Source organism: Nannobrachium achirus, assembly GCF_963921795.1.
Source record: "Nannobrachium achirus genome assembly, chromosome: 5".
NCBI lineage: Eukaryota > Metazoa > Chordata > Actinopteri > Myctophiformes > Myctophidae > Nannobrachium > Nannobrachium achirus.
Window position 1 is genome coordinate 3,537,628 of NC_137814.1, and position 23,700 is coordinate 3,561,327.

General features: G+C 43.5%; 1 protein-coding gene across 2 annotated transcripts in view; it reads right to left on the reverse strand.

Moving 5' to 3' along the window:
- Positions 1-23,700, reverse strand: part of LOC308285962 (CYFIP-related Rac1 interactor B-like) — a 38,702-nt gene that overhangs the window by 11,767 nt on the left and 3,235 nt on the right. The window contains exons 2-6 of one of the 2 annotated variants that reach the window (XM_080726910.1): positions 11,115-11,191; positions 9,928-10,049; positions 4,259-4,364; positions 1,500-1,636; positions 138-215 (exon numbers count right to left, since the gene is read on the reverse strand). In XM_080726910.1, coding sequence (XP_080583036.1) covers positions 138-215; positions 1,500-1,636; positions 4,259-4,364; positions 9,928-10,049; positions 11,115-11,190 — 519 coding nt within the window. In that variant the 5' untranslated portion in view covers position 11,191. Of the gene's footprint in view, positions 1-137; positions 216-1,499; positions 1,637-4,258; positions 4,365-9,927; positions 10,050-11,114; positions 11,192-23,700 lie in introns of those variants that run through there. The other variant, XM_080726911.1, reaches the window with a different exon arrangement.

Here is a 23,700-nt window from a genome sequence, read left to right on the forward strand (position 1 = left end):
ATAGTGTCTGATGCAGTTTAACAATGTATGGGCTACCATCCAGTGCTAACAGAATGGTTTCATTATACTTGAGAGGTGTGTGTGTGTGTGTGTGTGTGTGTGTGTGTGTGTGTGTGTGTGTGTGTGTGTGTTCTTACATTGATATTATTGATCCTCATTCGGCTGATGGTTCGTCTGTAGTAACTGAAGTCATTCTGGATGGCTGGGTTGGTCATCTGACACACAAACACACACACACACACACACACACACACACACACACACACACACACACACGCACAGACACACGCAACCGCACGCACACGCACACACACACACACACACACACACACACACACACACACACACACACACACACACACACACACACCAAAAACAAGTACCAGTAAGACTCCCTAATCGGGAGATAAGCGACCGTTGGTCGCTTATCTCCACAAATAGGGCAAAAATGTGTTTTTCCAAAATCTTCCTGATCCATGTTGATGACATGAGTGTAGACATACTGTGTAGTGATGTTCGTGATTTTAGGGCAAAATCAGTAGGAGCAGTGTCCAAAAATGTGTTTTAAAAAATCGGCCTGAAGGTGGCGCAATATGGGACAGATCCAAGTTGATGAAATGAGTGTAAACATACTGTGTACCGATTTGCGTGATTTTAGGGCAAAAATTGTAGGAGCAGTGTCCAAAAATGTGTTTTGCAAGAATCGGCCTCATGGTGGCGCTAGAAGAGGGCCATGTGAGAAATGAGGGGTGGGGTCTCCACGTTGCCTTGGCGGACGAATAGGTACCGGCCCCGGCTCTCCCGGACGCTCCTAGCCCGAGTCACGGCATTTTATGTGAGCTGCAGTGGAGGGGGTCCTCCACTGGGGGCGTCACCACTTTTGCATCCGTTCTGGAGCACCAGGAGTGGGTGGTCCCCAGGAATTCCCCGTGAGCAGCCCCGTTGGGGTGGTCATTTGGTCATTTTTGCACATTTGGTCATTTTTTACACCTGGGGGTCCCCCAGGGACCTGGGGGTCCCTGGAGCTCCGGGGGTCCTTGGAGGTTGTAGTTTGGCAGGTAAGGAGTGTGTGTGCAAAATTTGGCATGGATGGGGGCAACGGTTGTGGAGATATGAGCAGGGCAAAAGTGTGACGTGTGACGTGTGACGGACAGAGAGACAGACAGACAGACAGACAGACAGCCGTTTCTGTAGTAAATGCGACCTACGGTCGCAATAAAACAATGCCCTACTTTGTCACTCAAACGTGGATGTTATTTTGTGCTATTTATGAAACTTTTAGAATTTGAAACTGAAGAATCCATGAAAAATATATACAAGTTGGACGTTTGGTTATCACTGGTGGTCATCTTGTACTGAACTTTTACTGTGTTATAAGATACAGCACAGTGCAAGTTCATTTTCAGATATAACGTATATCCATCCCAAAAATGACCAAATGTTTTAGGTATTGGAAGTGATATTTTACAATAAGAGAGGAGAGGAGAGGAGAGCAGTACCTTGAGCTCGTCGAACCTCAGGGTGAAATGGAGGATCTCAGCAAACTGTCTGGCCAGAGCCTGCTCCTGCTCCAGATGCTGAGTGGGAGAACTGGGAGAACTGGTGAGAGCGGTCAGCAGGGCTCGAAGAGTACACTCTGGAGGAAGATAATTATAATACATTAATTTACATCATAAAATAGTCATTTAACATCATTATACACCAGGGACGTGCACAGAATGTTAGAGAGGCAGGGGCTGAAATCTCTAAAAGGGCCTTTTGGTGGAAAAAGAAATTGCCGAACTCAAAGCTCACAAAAATACCTCCAAAATAGCCGACCTCCAAGCTCACAACGCGCTACGATGCATTGTGCGCTTGGAGGTCGGCTATTTTTGGTGCTTGGCGTGTGGATTTCTACACAGAGAGGGCAATTCTTTCAACATAAGATGATGCATTCAAGTTCAGGAGAGTTTGGACAAGGCAATTCTCTTGAATGCTGCCTTCAGGTATGGCATGGAAAGAGGGGGCATTTGCATTTCTTTTACCATAGATGAATACTGCATCCATGGTTCTGGAGAGGGCACTTTTTACAGACGGGTAAAAGGGCAGGGGCTCAAGCCCCCCTTTGATGTCTATGTGTGCACGTGCCTGTTATACAACATGAATTTATGTCATAATATAGTAATTTAACAGCATGATACAACATGAATTTACATCATCATATTCATGAGTTTCATTTGTCATATTTGTAGGTCATGTTATGGACCAAGACCAACTCAGGCGTTTCAATTTGTCTGATTGGCATAGAACTAATGTTCTACACCAATAGGACTATTGGTGGAGGACTACAAATGAAACCCACGTATAGACATTTAACATAATTCTACAACATGAATTTACATCATAATATAGTAATTTAATAGAGACTCTCATCCAGAATAACCTACAGAGTTTAAGAGCAGGATAAATGTCATGCAATAAATTTGCATTTTAGGAATTGAGCAGAAACTCCTAATAGTTAGTGTAGAAAAGAGTGGTCCTCTCAATCTCTATCCCTAATCCCACCTGTCCAGTACTCCACTGCTAGGCCTATACGCACAGCACGCAGTGTGTGTGTGTGTATGGCACCAAATGAGTCCCAACAAATAAAATAATATTTAACCTGCTTGGTGCCATCAATTAAATGTCTTTGAAAGTCCAAGTTGCCATGGTCTCCATAGACTTCCATGTAATTTATAGTGCACGGATCGTGCACGCCCATGCCTAATCATGCACCATGTGTGTGCAGTGCACGCTGTTCACAGCTTTCAAACAAAAAAATCCGCTTGGAAATCCGTTCAGGCATTCATGATTTAGCAGCCATTATGTTTTCTTCAGATGTAAACAAACATGGCTGCCATGTTTGAAAGAATGGGTTGGTATGGGGGTTAAACATGCAATTTCGCGATCGCGATCATGCCTTAAGGTGGTTGCACACTGCTGCGTTTTTCGGGCCGAATATCGGGGTGAATTTCGGAGCGTGTGAATAAAAAAATCAACCTCACGTTATGTCAGTCACGTTTGCACACTGCCGCCCGTTTCGCGCACCACTCGGTCCCTTGCTCTCTCTATCTCTCTCTCTCTCCTTGCCCTGAAAAACGCATTTCGCAACGAAAAACGCAGCAGTGTGCAACCAGCTTAATACATTTTTTGGGGTCCCAAAAAATGTGGGTTAGTTCATTGAAAATAATGGGTCTGTATTTTTTGACGGGCCGCTTCTGCGCCGCCTCCGCGTCCGGTGTGTGTTCCCCTTAAGTGGCTTCAAACAGAAATGAAACTTGTCCTACATTCTTGCTGTTGTGCCATTGTGATGTTCAATACACTGTCAACCAAACTTAGAACTCTACCTTACAGTTTGTGTTGTTATTTCTTATTAATAAGATGCTTTACTATATACCTTACAGTATGTGCTATTGTTTCAGAAGATGTTTCAGTGTGTTATTGTTTCAGTGTGAAGGTGTTTCAGTGTTCAGGTGTTTAAAGGTGTGTTCTCACCCAGGTTCTGGCTGAACTCTACCTTATGTACAGTGTGTATTCAGTGTTAATGTGTATAAGGTATGTTTTCACCCAGGTTCTGGCTGTCTTACCCCCCGGCTCCACCGGGCGCGTCGAGCGTCGCGTCAACGTCAACGTTGGGAACGCTCCCGTTTTAATCAATGGAAGGGTGGCTCCACTGCCGACGTCGACGTCCGCGTCGGACGCTCCCTTGACGCCGTCCAAACTCAAAAATCGCCCCGGTTCAATTTTTTGACGGCGTCCACGTCCAGTCATGTATAAAATATGAATAAATGCATTGTAGGCTATATTAAAATGTAGGCTATACTGTACGTGCGTTTCTGCTGTTGGCTATCCATTCACAAGGGTGACTAGATGTCCCAAAAAAATTATGTAATTACAGCGGTCTACTTTGATAAAATTATGTACAACAGGCTATAATCATGACAAACAAAGTGGTCAGTGGTGCATTGCTGCTCTCTGCTGAACATATGTGCGCTATACGTTCACATTCAGGTCACAAATAGTTTTATTCCTGTTTGAAAGTGATTTTCATGTTGTTTTGGAAATGGGCTATATTGGCCATAGAATGAATACCTCAGTCACAGCCGCTGCGCTGCAGTGGAGCCGGTCGGACGTTAATGTGACGGCGTCAATGACGCCGTCAAGACGCAGAGCAGCGCGACGCCGCCAGTGGAGCCCTGGGGTTATAGTTTCAGTGTTAAGGTATTATGGTATGTCTCACCCAGGTTCTGGCTGAACTGGTAGAATCTCTTGAGTTTCCCCACCAGAGGAACCACAGCGGCCCAGGCTCTGTCCTGAACTCCCTGCTGACTGGGGTTCTGGATGGCCTGGAAACACACACACACACATTTTAACCATTTATTTATGTCCACACAAAGGAGAGCACACAAGGACACAAATATTACAGGCGCAGTAAGGTTATGTAACGACCGGGATTCGAACCCGGGCCTCCCGCGTGAAAGCCTAACACCTTTACCATCAGACCTAAGGGATATCCCTATGGACCAGGGGAGATACTAGACTTTATGAGGCCATCTAGCGGAGGCAGTGAGTCTGGGCTCTATTTTGATCGTCTTAAGTTCCAGCTCTTATGTCTTAACTTAGCAGCCTGTCCATACTGTCTCCGACCACCTAACGCTTCGTCGGAAAGGTCCGGTTCAACTAGAAAATGACATCACTCGCATCATCTCCTGAAAAGCATTACCCTGAATTAGAGTTCGGAAAGCTGCAGGTTGGAAAGTCTGAACTCTCAGACAAAATCTTTGGTGGTCGGAGACAGTATGGACAGGACTTTAAGTTAAGAGCTGGTACTTAAAGGGGAAGACCACCCATTTTCAATATTCAACTATGTCATTAATATACCTTAGAGGAGTTGTGTGGAAATAGAAAAAACGTTCCCCCTCTTCTGTGTTGCCTAGAACTGGAGGATTTATTTTGGGGTTTGTATTGTAAAGTACAATGTGTGATGTCATCAAGTTGTACTTTACAATACAAACCCCAAAATCAATCTTCCAGTTCTAGGCAACACAGAAGAGGGGGAACTTTTTTTCTATTTCCACACAACTCCTCTAAGGTATATTAATGACATAGTTCAATATTGAAAATGGGTGGTCTTCCCCTTTAAGATGATCAAAATACAGCCCTCTGACTCACTGTGCTACAGTTACATTCACTAAATCATGGCATATTTAAGCAATATTACACGAGAGGGTGTGCATATAACACGGTTATCCTGCATGACAGCCTTACCGCAGGAACGAGCCGACAGGCGAGTTCCGTAGGCAGGGCTGGAGTGTAGACCCTCGAGTGTAATATTGCGATTATACAACTGTTGCCCTTAAAAAAAAAAAACACGTCAGCTTCATTTCATTGTAATTAAGATATTCGATAGGAATGTGTAATTTTTTAATGCCACATTTAGCTACTGTGTCCCTGAACGTCACATGAAAACCGCTGGCCTAGCCGCCTAGCATAGTGTGGGGAGAGAGGAGCGCTTGCTGTCTTTCGTGACCAACGCAGCTGATTTCTTTACTTGATGAGAGACCCTGCAGTGCTGTGCAGTGCTACAACTGGACAACTGAATTTCCCCCTTGGGATAATAAAGGTATCTATCTATCTATCTATCTATCTAGTGCTCGTTATATGCACAGTTGGAGAGCCTGTTTTCCATTGAGAGCCCGGCTACCTGTTGTATAAGTCTTCATAATACAGTACAATAAGTATGTCACTCACTACTCTATGGGTATAACCTATAACCTAAGTAACAGGGTCTCTGCCCTATATGGCGGCTGCCAATTATAGCAGAGACAGCACAATACTTTGCCAGCTTTTTTGCCTCCTTTTGGGGCATCCCAAGTTGTTGAAACCCTCTTACAACCAGGCTGTGGGTATAATGTCCTCAAAGGCTGCCTAATAGAAAAAACAAATAGTCTGCACCTGTTAGCCCAGCTCTGAGATTGAGGTTGGGTGATTTCCAAAATGTTAAACCATGGTTTTGTCCCCCCCAAAAAAAATGGTACTCGGTTTCAGCGTTTAATTAATTTTAACATGGCCAGCATCCTCATTACATGGTTGAGATGTAAGCTGTTAAATATGCAACCAGAGACTGCTATTACAGTCTATCGCCACAAGATGTCTCATTTCCCCAATACACCCTCTCTAGAGTCTAAAATGAATGCAGCATAATCAAGAATGAACAGTACTTTATTGACTGGGCAGTGGGCATACTATGTTCCCACACTTCATTCTATCTTAACTGATTGATTTTAAGTCTGGAAATTAAAACTTTTGTCGATTATTTATGTCACAAGCAGGGCAGGAATTTCATGAAGGCCATTGCCGTCGTTGCCCCTCAGTTTGACCTTGTGCCCCTCAAACCAATGGCATGACCTGAGGCCACAGTGGCCTTAATGCCCCTCAAACCAATGGCATGACCTGAGGCCACAGTGGCCTTAATGCCCCTCAAACCAATGGCATGACCTGAGGCCACAGTGGCCTTAATGCCCCTCAAACCAATGGCATGACCTGAGGCCACAGTGGCCTTAATGCCCCTCAAACCAATGGCATGACCTGAGGCCACAGTGGCCTTAATGCCCCTCAAACCAATGGCATGACCTGAGACCACAGTGGCCTTAATGCCCCTCAAACCAATGGCATGACTTGAGGCCACAGTGGCCTTAATGCCCCAGCTGACTGGACCACTTAATCCTCTGTCTCTTTCTGGTCAATATGTAGACAGTAGACACCAGTGTCTCTTTCTTGTCATGTAGACACCAGTGTCTCTTTCTTGTCATGTAGACACCAGTGTCTCTTTCTTGTCATGTAGACACCAGTGTCTCTTTCTTGTCATGTAGACACCAGTGTTCTTTTTGTTGATATTCTGAAATCTTAACTCCCCAGAGTCCCCGTCTTTAAACTGGATCTGTCATGACGTTTCCTCCATTAAGAGGTGTTTTATCGTTACCACTGTCGCAAATTGCTTGCTCCAGGTGGGGGCCATGAGGTACTGTATCTGCTCAGGTCTTTCTCTCTCTCTCACACACTCCCCCCCCCCCTCGCTTTCTCTCTGCTCTGTAGCCTACAGTATATAAAGTGTGTTCAGATAACTTTCTATGATTTGACACTTTAATAAAATTTAATTGAATTGAAATTGAATAACCGGACCAGCCTTATTCATTCACACTACAGATATATAGTTGAACGTTTTGCTTGGTAATTCAATGTAATCTCAATGGAAACCAGCTTTAAAGATACAGGAGACGCTCCAAACAAAGCTTTGAAAGCTTTAAAGCTGGTTTCCATTGAGATTACATTGAACTACCAAGCAAAACGTTCAACTATATATCTGTAGTGTGTACACAGCTTAAAGGCCCATTCCCACTGGGCCAGATAACATATAAAAATCGCACCCGTGCGAAGTGAGCGGTGCAAACTAATTCCTGTAAGGGCGCCTGCGCGAATCAGTGTTGATAGGCATGCATGGCAATATTCTTTGTGTTGTGTATGATGTCAGTCTAGAAGTCTGCTCAGACTATATAAGGTTTTCGTGTGTCCTGACCTTTACACCATACAGAGGACGGAACCATCTCTGGACAGAACCAGCTCTGCCACCAGAGTCTGATGACTCTGGTGGTCGTCAGTTAGGCAACCAGGGACCTTATTTGCCTCTAGATTTTTGTTTATGACGCTATACTAATTATTTCGGCAAAGCCGAAGTATTTGAATTTCATACCACGATTATTTTGACCAAAGAATCATCCGTTATCCTGGGGCGGAACATTTGGTCTAGTTAACTCATGTTACCCTCATTAGTGACAGCATAATCTTTTTTTCCAAAAGCTGTTTATTTGTATTGACCTTGCAGCAACAACTGTACAACCAAGTACAACAGCTGTCAGCCAAGTACAACAACTGTCAGCTATGTTCAAGACCACTGACTGAATCTTTCAAGAAGAGCTGGGCCCGAAGAGCCCGAAGAACTGGGCAATCAGTGGATACCCAGTGGATATTGTGTTTATTTGTATTTTAAACTTGTATTAGTTGGCTATCATTTATAACCTGTAAGATCTTCCACAGTCTGTCTAAAAGTGTGGTTATTTTATCGCTTATAAGTGAATATTCATCTAATACAATTTTGAAATTCAAGGTTAGCACCGCTCAATAATTTTTTATGACGTATCTAGGCGGCCTAAACGCGTTATGACGTATTTTACACGGCCTAAACGCGTTCTAAATCAGAGTTAACCAATCGGGTGCCTATGTGACTATGACATCATGGACAGATCAACCGAATCGAAGTGTTTCATTGGTCTAGCGGACTCATGTCATCATCATTTGTGACATCATGGTTTTGGTAAAAAAGCGGTCTATAGGAGCGGTTAGCACCGCTCAAAAAATATCTTTCTCCAGATATTTTTCCATTCAAAGTGGATGGTAGATACAGATAAAACAAATATTTGCCACAGATAAAAGTATCTGTGGCAAATATCTGTGGTAGATATTTTTTGTATCTGTATCTACCATCCACTTTGAATGGAAAAGATATCTGGAGAAAGAGATTTTTTTTATCTGTTATCTGGCCCAGTGGGAATGGGCCTTAACTGTCATATCTCCTCTCCTGGCCTGCACCTAGGGATGGGTATCGTTCACCTCTGAATCGATACGATACCTTTTTCGATACCTGGGAATCGATACGATACCTTTTTCGATACCGTTTTCGATACTTTTTTATTCTTATTTTTATTATTATTATTACCCCCCTTATTAACTTTTTTCTATAGGCTATTTTACACACCACAATAGGTTATTAAGGCCCTCTACAGTGGTTCAGCCATTGTAATGTCAAGTATAGTAGTAGGCTTACTGTAGTTGATGGAACTACTATTACTGCTACTATGGCTGCTATTTTATATACAAGTGTTTGTCTGCAATAGAACACATTCTTTATACAGCTATTCTATGGCTATACTGTTGACGTTTTTTATTTTTTATTATTATTGTTATTTATTATCATCATCATCATCATCATCATCTTAGCCTACAGTACCTTATCTTAGTTTTTCTTATTATTATATTATCACCTCAATCACAACATTGCATCTTGCTTCTTGTCCCTGTAGACTAGAGTAGCTAGTGACAATAAGACCTTGCTTCTCTTTATTCTTAAACCTCACATCAACAATTTGCGCTGTTGAATGCAACTACATTGAACGTGAATGCGCGTTCGCGTCTACTGCATACATGAACGCGCAGCGGAAGCATGGAGTTACAGAGGCAGGGTGGCTGTGCTGGCGAAACAAACACAAACATGCTTAAAAAGTTTGTTTCAACCGATCAATTACTTTTTCTAGACGGTCGGAACTAAAGACACATGTACCATACTACACATCTCTCCCGGGACTGTATTCTTTTTTTTAATACGACACAGAAAAAGGCTTTCACGGAAAGGGTGACAGTCCTTTGCTGCCTGAAGACAGAGCAGCGAGCGGAGGGGGAGAGGCTATGGGGAAGAGTAGCTCTGGTCCAGAGCGTTAGCGTGGGGACTGGGGAGAGGTGACGATCGATGCTCACACAGTGTCACAGCCGGAGATCATAGACGTTGGATCATCATAATAACATCGTTGGCTATTGTCGGATGTTTTCAGTTGTGGGCCATTTTCACAGTAACGCAACTACGCAAGTTTACTAAGCAATTCAATGTTGTTACGGATGCGACCGGCCACGGGTGCGTTCAAGAGTACCGAAACTTGGTACCGTTCGTTTTTAATTCAATCGATACTCGGTAGTACCGACGTGATTCGGTCGATACCATTAAAAGTACCGACTTCGGTACCCAACCCTACCTGCACCTGTTTGTGAACTGTGACCTCATAATAACCTAGGCCAGCCTACCTGTCGTATCTCCTCTCCTGCTCCAGTGTAGGACTGCAGTTCTTCCAGGATCACCATGGCCTCCGTCAGGACCTTGTTCACCATCTCCCACACCTCCCTCTCTGCATCTGTAGGCTGGGCATCTGAGGAGAGAACCACCATTAAAACTACATCTCCCACACCTCCCTCTCTGCCTCCGTGGGCTGGGCATCTGAAGAGAGAACCACCATTAAAACTACATCTCCCACACCTCCCTCTCTGCCTCAGTGGGCTGGGCATCTGAGGAGAGAACCACCATTAAAACTACATCTCCCACACCTCCCTCTCTGCATCTGTAGGCTGGGCATCTGAGGAGAGAGAACCACCATTAAAACTACATCTCCCACACCTCCCTTTCTGCATCTGTAGGCTGAGCATCTGAGGAGAGAGAACCACCATTAAAACTACATCTCCCACACCTCCCTCTCTGCATCTGTAGGCTGGGCATCTGAGGAGAGAACCACCATTAAAACTACATCTCCCACACCTCCCTCTCTGCATCTGTAGGCTGGGCATCTGAGGAGAGAACCACCATTAAAACTACATCTCCCACACCTCCCTCTCTGCAGCCGTAGGCTGAGCATCTGAGGAGAGAACCACCATTAAAACTACATCTCCCACAACTCCCTCTCTGCCTCCGTGGGCTGAGCATCTGAGGAGAGAACCACCAGACATTAAAACTACATCTCCCACAACTCCCTCTGCAGCCGTGGGCTGAGCATCTGAGGAGGAACGACGAAACATTAGGATGAAGAAACAATTAAAAAAAAAACGATTTTAGGGGCGGCAGTCGCTCAAGGGTAGAGAAACCACTATTAGAACACAGAGGGTTCCCAGTTCGATCCCGGGCTCCCACAGAGTTGGAGTCGAAGCGTCCTTGAGGAAAACTGAACCCCTAGTTGCTCCCGGTGATCAGGTTGGTGCCTTGCATGGTTTCCTCTGCAATCGGTGTTTGAATGTGTGTGTGTGTGAATGGGTGAATGTAATGAATGTGTGTGTGAATGGGTGAATGTAATGAATGTGTGTGTGAATGGGTGAATGTAATGCACAATCTCTGTAAAGCGCCTTGGATTAAGGCGCTATATAAATGCACCATTTAGCATTTATTTTACATCCATTACCATGTGTGTGTGTGTGTGTGTGTGTGTGTGTGTGTATGTGTGTCTTACTCTCAAAGTCGAGGAAGAATTTTCCAGCTGTGTTGTTGTCAATGTCTTTGGTCAACACCTTGATCAGGTTCCCCATACTGTAACACACACACACACACACACACACACACACACACACACACACACACACACACACACACACACACACACACACACACACACACACACACACACACACACACACACAGAGAGATATTACTTCAAAGTTCAAAGCATTAACATACAGCATTCAATATGTCTACAAATAAACTTCAATACATGGTGAATGTGGTTATTTTAATTTGATATAGATCTGTTGGCATCTATTATGTCCATATTATGACCACGGCCGGGCCAAAAGGCAGTGCTCTCCGCAAGATGTGCTCCCCGCAAACTGAACACACAGCTTTACCTCCGACTTCAGTAAATAAATAATACTTAGCAGTCCAATGTTTGTAACCAGTGAATTTTTTCACCCAGTGCCAGTGCCTAATCCTGTGCTCTGCTCTACCTCTGCCAACCAAATGAGGAGTGCGCAGGACGCTTCTTATCACCTGACAGGGGGAGATTCCCAGGTTGGACGTAGCGCGTGGAAGGAACACGTTATTCCAACCAGTTCCTTTGCCCTCCAAGGGGGCGTGTTCTCTCCTCCATCTATCAGTGCCGCGACCACAGTTCTCCCGGTGAACCTGAGCGCAACGGTGGGGGCGTGGGAGTGTGGGGAACACGCACCACTGAGAGAGGTTATATAGCTGTATGTACTGAGAGGCACTCTTGCTGATTTCGTAAGAGACTTGTAGCCAATTGCAAGATATTTTAAAGTAATTTGGGGCCATGATGATAACCTCTTCTTCCCACTACTAGACTAATAAGGATTTATATTGTCTGTGTTATTGTTTACAACCACAATTATTCACGTGTGGCACCGTTGCGCTTAGGTTCAATGGGAAAACTGCAGTCACATCAGTGCCCATACCCTAGTGGGGTTGAATGCACACACACATACACTCAGGGACGTGCTGGGCCCCTGATTCAGCCCGGGAAAAAGAGTTGGAGAGGCCCTCATTTCACGCTATAGAGAGAGATCTCTCTCTATAGCGCTGCTGCTACTCAAAGATTTGCCATTTCAGATCATGACAAGTGACAAGCCAGTGGGCCAATTACATTAGTTATATTTCGTCGTTGTCCAAATGTGTCCAAAACCGTTTGTTTTGTATTTATCATTTTAAAAATAATTTAAACTAGTGAAAACAGCCGATCTACAAGCACACAACGCCTCGCAGCGTTGTGTGCTTGTAGATCTGGACCGGCCGGGAATGAACCGGCCGTTCGGGAGTTGTCCCGCTTTTCCCAATGGCCAGCACGTCCCTGCATACACTATTTACAAATAAACACACACACACTAAGCCAAGCATGCGCGCTCACGCCCACACAGCGTGCTGATTGGCTAAGCAGGATATGAACTCCAAGGTGTGATCTGTGTTTGAGGACCTGTTAGAACACGCTGCTTCAGACAGGCCTCTGCATGTGCACACACACACACACACACACACACACACACACACACACACACACACACACACACACACACACACACACACACATACAAACACACACACACACACACACACACACACACACACCTGCACGCGCACACACACACACACACACACACACACACACACCTGCACGCACACACACACACACACACCTGCACGCACACACACACACACACACACCTGCACGCACACACACACACACACACACACACACACACACATACACACACACACACACACACACACACACACACACACACACACACACACCTGCACGCACACACACACACACACACACACCTGCACGCACACACACACACACACACACACACACCTGCACGCACACACACACACACGCACACACGCGCACGCACGCACACACACACACGCACGCACGCACGCACGCACACACACAGTGTTACAAACGGCTCTATTATGCCTCCTGTGATTGACAGCCTCCACGTCTTTGCAGTCCCCCCACGCACGCACACACACACACACACACGCACGCACGCACGCACGCATTTTCTACCGGCTACCTAGTGCAGTGGTTCTCAACCTTTGGGTCGGGACCCCAAATTATTTTGGGGGGTCCCCAGATGATTAACTTAACGTGCAACATTTCCAAAAGTGACAATTTAAGGACTTTTTGATACCTCTAAATTTCTAAAATGACAAATTAAACATTGGCCAAATTGTCAAATATCAGAGGCAGAAATTGTGAAAATAGCAGATCTACATGCTCACAACGCTCACTAACCCTCGCAACACGAGGCGTTGTGAGCATGTAGATCTGCTATTTTCACAATTGGACCGTGTTATACAAAATGTAATGCCTCAGCTTTTAGAGCTCGCCAGGGTTCAAATCCCTGGTTCAAATATGATTATTTTAGGGGTCTGGGCCTGAAAAGGTTGAGAACCACTGTACTAGTGTACTGCAGTCAGGGATTATTCGCGCAGAAGAGAAGGATTAGAAGACGAGCCCATTCCTATTCCTACTTCTATGAAGCATGTGAGGGCTGTGACTCTGTTAACCATGCCAAGGACATCACAGCTCAAATACACGCTGCTCTGCAAGATCGTGCTCAACATGTCCACATGCACAGCATGTGGTGTCTGTATTTGTGTATTTCCTGTGAACCACGTTAGGTTTCCTGTGCATTAAGCATGTGATACATTAAGAAAAGCATGTTTATTTTAACAACATGCTACTGTAACTGTCAGGGAGGGGAAATAATATCAGTCCCAACACCCACCACCAGGCTCAATAAAACACCCTCAGTGTGCTGAATGCAGAGACTGAGGATATGTACAGGCATAGCTCAGGGGTAGATAAACCGTTATTAGAGCACGAAGGGTTCCCACTTCCCAGTTCGAATCCGGGCTCCCCCTGAGTTAATGTCGAAGAGTCCTTCAGCAAGATTCTGAACCCCTAATTGCTCCCGGTGAGCAGGTTTGCATGGTTTCCTCTGACATCGCTGTATGAATGTGTGTGTGCATGCATGGGTGAATGTAATGCACAATCTATGTAAAGCACCTTGGATAAAAGCGCTATATAAATGCACCATTTATATATTAACATTTATATAAAGTCCAAAAACACACACAAAATGACTGTCTGGATGTGGATTCAAATCGGCTATTTGAAGTATAGTAATAATGTTAAAATGTTTTTCAAAATAGTAAAAAAAAGAAAAGACAAAAAAAAGACAAAGAAGTTTAGGATTCAGCATGGCAGAAAATATGCCCCCATGCATGTCCAACTTGAGTACATGCAAACAATGCCCAAATTTGGAGATGAGCGTGCAACATCACTGATAATAAACAGTGTCGCCACCATGCATGCTGACGTCATACTCTGACGTCATAGTACTGACATCACAGACTGATACAACGGGTGTTGCACAACTGGACGTCAAAGGTGACTGATCTGCCCAACTTGAACCGGTCTGGGTTCTCCAACATTACTACTGAGACTCCTACTGCTATACAGTGCAGGGGTTCCCAAACTTTTTTGTCTCAGGGCACCCCATAAATATTTTTTTTAATCCGAGGCACCCCTACATTATAATTTTTCCACCCAGCACCTTATATTTATAGCATATCGTCGTTGTCGGGTGGAACCGGTATGTCCAAACCCGTTTGTATTTATCATCTATAAAATGTACTAAACTAGTGAAAACAGCAGATCTACAAGCACGTGCGCTTGTAGATCGGCTGTTTTCACTAGTTTTGTGCGACGGTCTTGTATGATGAAGCAGGGCTTTGCTTTACCAAAAGACGTACACATTTGAAACTTGGAGATACGAGGTTTCTGCCCGACAGTGACGATATTTTAGTGATTATGTTGCGAGGAAAACATTGAGATAATAGCCATTTTGGTTAGAACTGACTGAAAATAATTTTGTACTTCCAAGTTTAAAATGATACTAAATATTTTTTCAAGTGTCCAAATAAATTCCAAATATTATCAAATGATCTCGCGGCACCCCTGGACTGCCGTCACGGCACCCCAGGGTGCCCCGTCACTATACCCCCTGCTATAGTGCACAGTGCATGCATGCCCCCCGGGAACAGGACTATAGAACTTTGTAAATGCTACTGACGTTTGCTCGTAACACAGTTAAGCATTTCATTGCAGGTTTGCCTTCTTGATGTCAATCAATCAAGTCACCGGCTTAATCCATGTGGCAGATGCCAACAAGAGGAGGAGTTTTGTGATTTTCTTTATAAATAATGTGAACTGTTGTGATAAAAGAAGGCTAGAGAATGGAACACAACCACCCTAAGGTCTACTAAATGGTAAATGAATGGTTCATTTATATATGGCACCTTTATCCAAGGCACTTTACATAAGCCCCTTTTCGACTGCAGCTTTAGCACCACACCACACTACACCACACCACACCACACCGCACCGTACCGCACAACATAAATATATCTACATTTTCCATTACACAATAGTAACCCTATCCGTAAGAAACAAATTGACCCTTTTGACTGTGATTATAATACAATATAAATTTGTATTACAACTATCCTAAATTATAATACACTATAATGGATTATAACTGTGATTATAATACACTATAACACATGAATTTATTACTATGATAATTATAATACACTATAATAGATTATAATAGTGGTTATAACACAATATAATCTATTATCATGTATTACAACTATATCCTGGTGGTCTAAATGAAAAGTCAGTGAGTGATCGGTCATTATGAAGTGTTTGGCCCTGTTTGGCCTAGCTCAGACCTACTCGAGATTGGATACTTTTTAGTACAACGTTTAGTACCACTTTCACACCATTCTACCCAGGTCCTTGTAGTGGAAAACCTGGCACAAGTGGGCGGTGTGGTGTGGAGTGGTGTGGTGTTGGGCCTGTGGAAAAGGGGCTATAGATTGTGCATTACATTCACCCATTCATACACACATTCATACAGCGATGTCAGAGGAAACCATGCAAGGCACCAACCTGCTCACCGGGAGCAACTAGGGGTTCAGAGTCTTGCTCAAGGACACACACACACACACACACACACACACACACACACACACACACACACACACACACACACACACACACACACACACACACACACACACACACACACACACACACACACACACACACACGCTACATCAACCACTGAAGGAACAGGAAGCAATATTTACATGACCATATGAGGAAGTATGTCATCGCGCCAGGCAGAAACCTTGGCTCTCCGTATTTAAGTTGTATTATTTATGAATGCCTTTTTTATTTATATTTTGACATATGACGTGTCACTATTTTTAGTTTTTAAATTGTTTACCTATTAATGACAGGCCCAAATAGCGTGTCTGTGGGGTTTCATAAATACTGAAGCAAAGAAAATATGAACAAGAGCTTGTAACTAAATAATAACTACATAAACTACATTGTGAAAAGTAAGTTGGCCTAACGCTTCTGGGCACACACATGCCGACAGTTATTAGTAGATATAAGTAGCCTACTATAAAAAAAAAAAGAAAACAAATCTATTAATACTGATCTATTTTGGTATGTTTTGCAGACAGAGAGTGTGGCTGTCACACTGAAAGTGGTTTCCAGCAAGCAGCCAGACTGAAAAGCAGAAATGCTTCTTACAGCTCTGTTATTTTTCACTGGTTAAAGCATTCAATAATTCTAGAACCTAAATGGGTTAAAATGACCACTAAGATCTACCCACCCCCCAAAAATTATTGTCCCACTACTGAAATATGTAATGTGGCTTTGGGATAGCAGCACTGGCTTTGTATAATAAGAAATAGTGGGCAGGGGGGAAAACATCTTTCTCCCATTCTGTATGGAAGTCGTAGGTTTTCGGGTTCTTTGCCACTCACACATTTATATAACTTTGTAAATGCTACTGACATATGCTCACAAGCAACACAATTAAGCATTTCATTGCAGGTTAGCCTTCTTGATGTCAATGTGGCTGTCACACTGAAAGTGGTTTCCAGCAAGCAGCCAGACTGAAAAGCAGAAATGCTTCTTACAGCGCTGCAGTTTGCACGTGCCCACACACAGGTCACATGACCTGCACTGGAGCTCCCAGCTCCGTGCTGTGAACTTGTAGATCTGTTTTTAATCTACTCATTCGTCACGTCTGGGCCGGTTGAATCACTGCCTGCTATGATGGGAAAAACTGCACTGCACTGCCATCATCCTTTGTTTGTTTGTTTTCACTTCTATTACAACAGAATTAAAACGTGATACACAAAGAATCAGTACATTCTCATGTTGATTAAAGTGTATCACTTTAGAGATTTTTTATAAGTTTTTTTTTCCTGCGTATCATGGATGTACTACTGTTGTTTTGTTGTGTATTATAAGTACAGAGGAGATGTGAAATTGTAATCTGCCTCTTGGCCAGTTCACACTTGTAAAAGAGACTTTGTCTCTATGTGTTTTTACTGGCGATATAAAGGTTAAAAAATAAATAAAAAAAAAAAGTAAAAGGTGTGTAGGAGAATGCATAAAAAAACCATCCAAAACATTACTCAATGAATTGAGTACAAAGGACCCCAATGTAAACAAGTCATAGTTCTTTCTATGGTTTAAATGCTATCAGTAGACCTTGTATCTGAACTTACTGTCCTGGGCTTTTACTATGAGAACTGATGATAAAGTATTCAATCAATCAATCAATCAATCAATCAATCAATCAATCAATCAATCAATCCAGGGGCCTCAGAAGTGGTATTCTCAGAGAATGTTTGTGCATTACCATTAAGTGTAGGATGAAAATACATCAATGTGGAATATGCACATCTATACTATAATTTTGCGAATGTCTGAGTGAGTGTCTGTCTGTCTGTCTGTCACAGCGTTTCTCCTCAGTGGCTGGAGCAATTGATCTGAAATCGCATCACCATTAGCATATGAACACACCTGACATAACTGTGAAGCCCGTTTGTCACTTTCACAAATCATATGCTGTATATTAGCATTTTTATGGTGTAACTACTATCTATTCTGCATCTAGCATGAGGCATGTCTATTCTGCATCTAGCATGGGGCAACATGTTTAACCAGCTGTGTGTGTGTGTGCGTGTGTGTGTGTGTCCGCGTGTGTGTGTGTGTGTGTGTGTGTGTGTGTGTGTGTGTGTGTGTGTGTGTAGGCGGGTGGGGGGGGTACACAGTATCTCTGTAGCCTTTAAACGAAACGGGTATTTCTTACATTGATGCTCCTACATATTATCATGCAAGCACCAGAAAGTTACTTTCCATCCCTCATATACTGTGTGCACAGTGCACACCCCATAACCCACACACTGCACATCATTTCGGAGCTCATATCTTTGAACGGGTAAGGACTAGTATAGATAAAACATGAATAGACATGTCATATAAATAAAAATAATAAGAAACTAACAAGGAGGCCTGGGCGGCTAGTATAGCGGTGCGAGCAGCTAGGCTGCTGATGCAGCCTGACAGCATGTCGCGGGTTCGAATCCCGATCCCGACGACCTTTGCTGCGTGTCACTCCCCTACTCTCTCTCCATTTCCTGTCAGACTCTGTTTAATATCAATAAAGGCAGAAAAAGCAAAGAAAATATCTTAAAAATGAAGAAAAAAAAGAAAGACACTAATATGGACAATATAACAAAGAAAAGAAACAACAAAGGCATATCGACAACAATAGAAGTCATAGGCACAAAACCTAAAGGTCTCTGCAGAGTGTGTGTGTGTGTGTGTGTGTGTGTGTGTGTGTGTGTGTGTGTGTGTGTGTGTGTGTGTGTGTGTGTGTGTGTGTGTGTGTGTGTGTGTGTGTGTGTGTGTGTGTGTGTGTGTGTGTGTGTGTGTGTGTGTGTGTGTGTGTGTGTGTAGAAAAAAGCATCAGTGGATGCTTAGCTTCCCTCCATCCAGAATAGGTTTGGGTTCCGTAACCCAAGGAACCTGACCAACCCTCATGGTAGATGTGTTGCTATGCAGTCAGGCTTAGGCCAGGCTCAGGGAAGAGGACACCCCTGCAATGCAGGGTCCATCATGGACACCTGGGAGGTGCAACAGGCCCAAGGCCTAGCAGGAAGACTGTCTGTCAGTGTGAAATAATACTGTACTGCATTTTATGATTTGTTTTGTGATGTTTTTTTCCCCTGGACCCCAGTGTACGGTGCAGACTAATAGGTGTAGACCAGGGGTCAGCAACCTTGGTCCATGTTGATCATTAGACTCAACCAATAACCCACTTATCCTGGACTCTCTCCCAAGTCAAAGTTATTAGTTTGAATGAATGTAGAATGATATGCAGGATGTAAATTGCATATAGATGTGAGTGCACTCACCCTCCCCTGTGCCAATGTTGGCACTGTGCCTAAGGTTGCCTACCCCAGTCCTGGTGTATACTAATGGAGATCCTTAATAAACTAAACTAAACGAAACTAAACTAAACCCGATACAGCATTGTATCTCAGCTGTCGGTTGTGTTAGTAGTTTTGAGTATTTTTGCTTGTGTTTGACATGAGGGTGAGATACTTGTTGCACTAACTAGCATTGACTGTTATGGTCACTTTGATTTGGGCACTGTATTATATTGATAGTTGTGCCTAAGGACACTGTATGTATATATATATATATTATATTATTCGTTCCCTTTTTTGACGTACCTTGCTCTTACTGTACTCTGTTCTTGTTTTATTTTTTATTTTCTTTATCTTTTTTCTTACTTCTCTGTAACTTTGTAAATAACCTTATACTGCTGTGCTGCCTCTGGGCAACTGATTTTCCCCCTTGGGATAATAAAGGTATCTATCTATCTATCTATCTATCTGTCTGTCGAGCATTATTATAATAATTGATAACCAAGGGTTATAAATAATTCAAAGGATAGAAGCCCTAATCCTGAACACACAGATGTTGTGTCATTCCAACCTGTAGGAGGATCAAATAATATCCCAGACACAACAAACCAGGACACCTCACACATGTTCACTTCTGGCTAACAGCTCCAGTGCTTCAATGCTTGAAGCAGCTCATGGCAGCTACACCTACCAGACAACCAGCTTTATGGACAATAACACACACACACACACACGCACGCACGCGCACTATACTTTTGAGTACACCACAAGGTAATACAATAGGATGCAGATTTTATGAATGGCATTTTAACATTTTGTTTTGCCTTTTTTTAACTAAAATAGCTGATCTACAAGCTCACATTGTGTCTCAGTGACAGCTTGTGAGTCAGCTACTGTACCGTTAGATGATGTTTTGCAGTACAGTACTAATACTAGTAGAGCTTGTATCTGAACTGTTCTGTCCTGGGCTTTTACTATGAGAACTGATAATAAAGTATTCAATCAATCAATTAATCAGCTATTTTCTAATTATACAAATCATTCATATAACTCCTACCCCAATCCCTAACCCTAAAGCCATCAAACGTTGCACACTCCCAGTAGGCCATGGAAGAATCTCTGCCACAGTTGGAATCTGTCTCATGGTAGAGCTGTTAGGATGCTTTGTGTTTGTCTTTAGGCCTATACAGTAAGTGTTGGTCATACAATAACATTTTCCCTCGGATCATGTTCAAATCTCTCTCTTTTTTTCTCTCTCTTCTCTTTTGCTGCTACTCCTACATATTTTGTCCAGTTTTTCATATTGGTGCCCGGGTAGCTCAGTCGGTAGAGCTCTCACCTTTGTACCGCAAGGTCACGGGTTCGATTCCGGGCACCGCCAACTCAGCGTATGAGTAGCACGGCTTGGCAAGTCGTGTGGCAAGTACTGGGAGCTGATGGTAGGTGTAGCGCTCCACCTCAGCAGTCCATCTCCCAGGGGTCTAGTGCATTGTAACACGGACAGACTCCCGCGTGTTACCGACTGATACCGACAATAAGCCACTCCCGACCTACTTGTTTTCATATTCCATTCCGCTTAATTATGATTGGCTTCCAAGGTTTGCAGGAGGGGGCTATTCTACAAAAGAAATGCTAGTGCTGCCACTACCGTGACACAGAGCACTGTCGGGCACCACACTGCCAAAGGGCACAAAAGAAAGAGAAAAAAAAGAAGAAGAGCCAAGGCGATCATCATCATATATGTATTTGCTGCTCCGCCTAAAAATAATCATGGCATGCATGCGAGCGTGCACGTGTGATGTGATGCCTGATCATCCCTGGCCCCATGTATCCTGCTCAATGGTTACTCTCTCACACTGACACAGTGGAGAGAATGGACGGTCATAGACTGATCTGATGCATTGCAAAACCAAGAATCAAATGTTTTTTCCACGTTTTATCCATGCCCAGCTCTGGACTGGTGCTGTGCTGTTAGATAGCTGTAATATATGGGCGGCAGTGGCTCAGGGGTAGAGTTGCTGTTTTGGAACACAGAGGGTTCCCGAAGGGTTCCCAGTTCGATCCCGGGCTCCCCCAGAGTTAGTGTGGAAGAGTCCTTGAGCAAGACTCTGAAACCCTAGTTGCTCCCAGTGAGCAGGTTGGTGCCTTGCATGGTTTCCTCTGCCATCGCTGTATGAATGTGTGGGTGAGTAATGCACAATCTATGTAAGTACCTTGGATAAAGGTGCTATATAAATGCACCATTTACCATAAATATACCACCCTAAATGTGGGTCCCACATGACACCACAATTCAACCCCAAAATGTAGCTGTATGTTGAGGGGCCTCTATAGAGCGCACCTCCAAAAAGCTTTTCTCTTCTGCTCACAGAAGTCAAAACAATGTTGTCGAAACAGATGATATTTCTCCCCCACTGGAGATTCCTTGCATCCTGCTGGCTACAACGCACGTCCTAACACAGACCTGGGTCAGGCAACCCGGTCTGGTGCAGACCTGCGATCCAAGGAGCACCCTGTTCTCTTTGCCTGTGTAGTTTGTAGGTGTTGTGAGACTGAGTGCAGTCTGCAGGATACATGAAACAGCGAAGAATGTGAAATGATTATTGCAACTGTAAGCCTGTTGTTCTCAAACATTTTCTTTCACATGGATGGATATGGTATAGATATGGATTTCACAAATCCATATTCCATACATAGACCAATAGACCACAGCACAAACCCATTTGGAAAGATGTAGTGCCAAGTTAAATGTTGCACTTATGTAGAACCTTTATCCATTATCCAAAGTAATGTTTACAAAGTGCATTTCTCGCCACACACACACACACACACACACACACACACACACACACACACACACACACACACACACACACACACACACACACGCACACGCACACACACACACACACGTACACACGGCAGAGGAAACCATGCGCAGCACCAACCTGCTCATCAGGAGCAGTTAGGGGTTCAGTGTCTTGCTCAAGGACACTTCAACTCTAACCCAGGGGGAGCTGGGGATCAAACCAGCAACCTTCCAATTACCAGGCTCATGAGCCACTGTCTCCCTGACGGTTAAAACATTTAGTTAAAACATTTAGTCCCATGAGAGAAGACTACCTTTTAGATTTGTTACAACATTCTACATCTGTCTCTCTATAGCAGGGCTTAGACACGGGTGCCAACATTGGCACAGGGGAGGGTGATCACTGGCACACTGGCAGAAGTGTGAGAGAGAGAATTTATATTTTAAAATCATTTTTTTTTTAAATGTGGTCAATTAGATTAAGTCACTTAATTTACATTATATTACATCCTGCACATAATTCTACATTCATTAAACTCTGACTGGGGAGGGAGTCAGGGAGATAGGTGGATTATTGCTTAGGTGAGTCTAATGATCGTTATAACAATGTCCCGCCAATCAAAATATGTCAGAATGTTTGAAAGCATGTCATTATCATGTTGTCATTTGTGTTGACATGACACACTGACTATCTAGAAAATAAAAATAAAAACTTGACACTTCATTTCTAAAAGGTTGCTGACCCCTGCTCTATAGCATACATAAGAAACATACGGCCCGGGGGCCAGACACGGGTCCCTGGACCATCTCAATCTGGACCACAAGTCAACTTTCCCAAAGGAAGCCAGAAAGAACCAGCCCAATACAATCTAATTGATAGAACTTAGGCATAGAGGTTAACACTCACCCACGTCGGCAGGTTAGCATTTCACCAGGTTCAAATTCACCCGTGTCGAAAGAATGAACCGTCAAACAGATGCTATGTTCAAATGATGACACACTCCCATGAATTTCACACATGTGTAGGCTGGCTATATATAGCCTACATAATGATGTGATAAAAAATCACCTCAAGGTGTGGGGACTATTCTATCTAAGCCGGGGTTGGGCAACTTTGATGATGGAGAGGGCCACTATATTTCCACACTCACTCCAGGGGGCCACATTGCATATTGTTACATCCTACTTTGTCATTCTAGTTTGTCATACAAAAGAAGCCAAAATAGCTTGTAGATCGGCTATTTTTGCTTCTTTTTAATTGGAATCCTGAAATGTAACATTTTGATTTAATTTCAATGCATTTAGTTATACTATACTAGGTTAACTTTATGAACTTAAATACAAATAAATAAAAATACATTTTAAGACTACGATACTAACTAGTCATTAAGCTACTAGT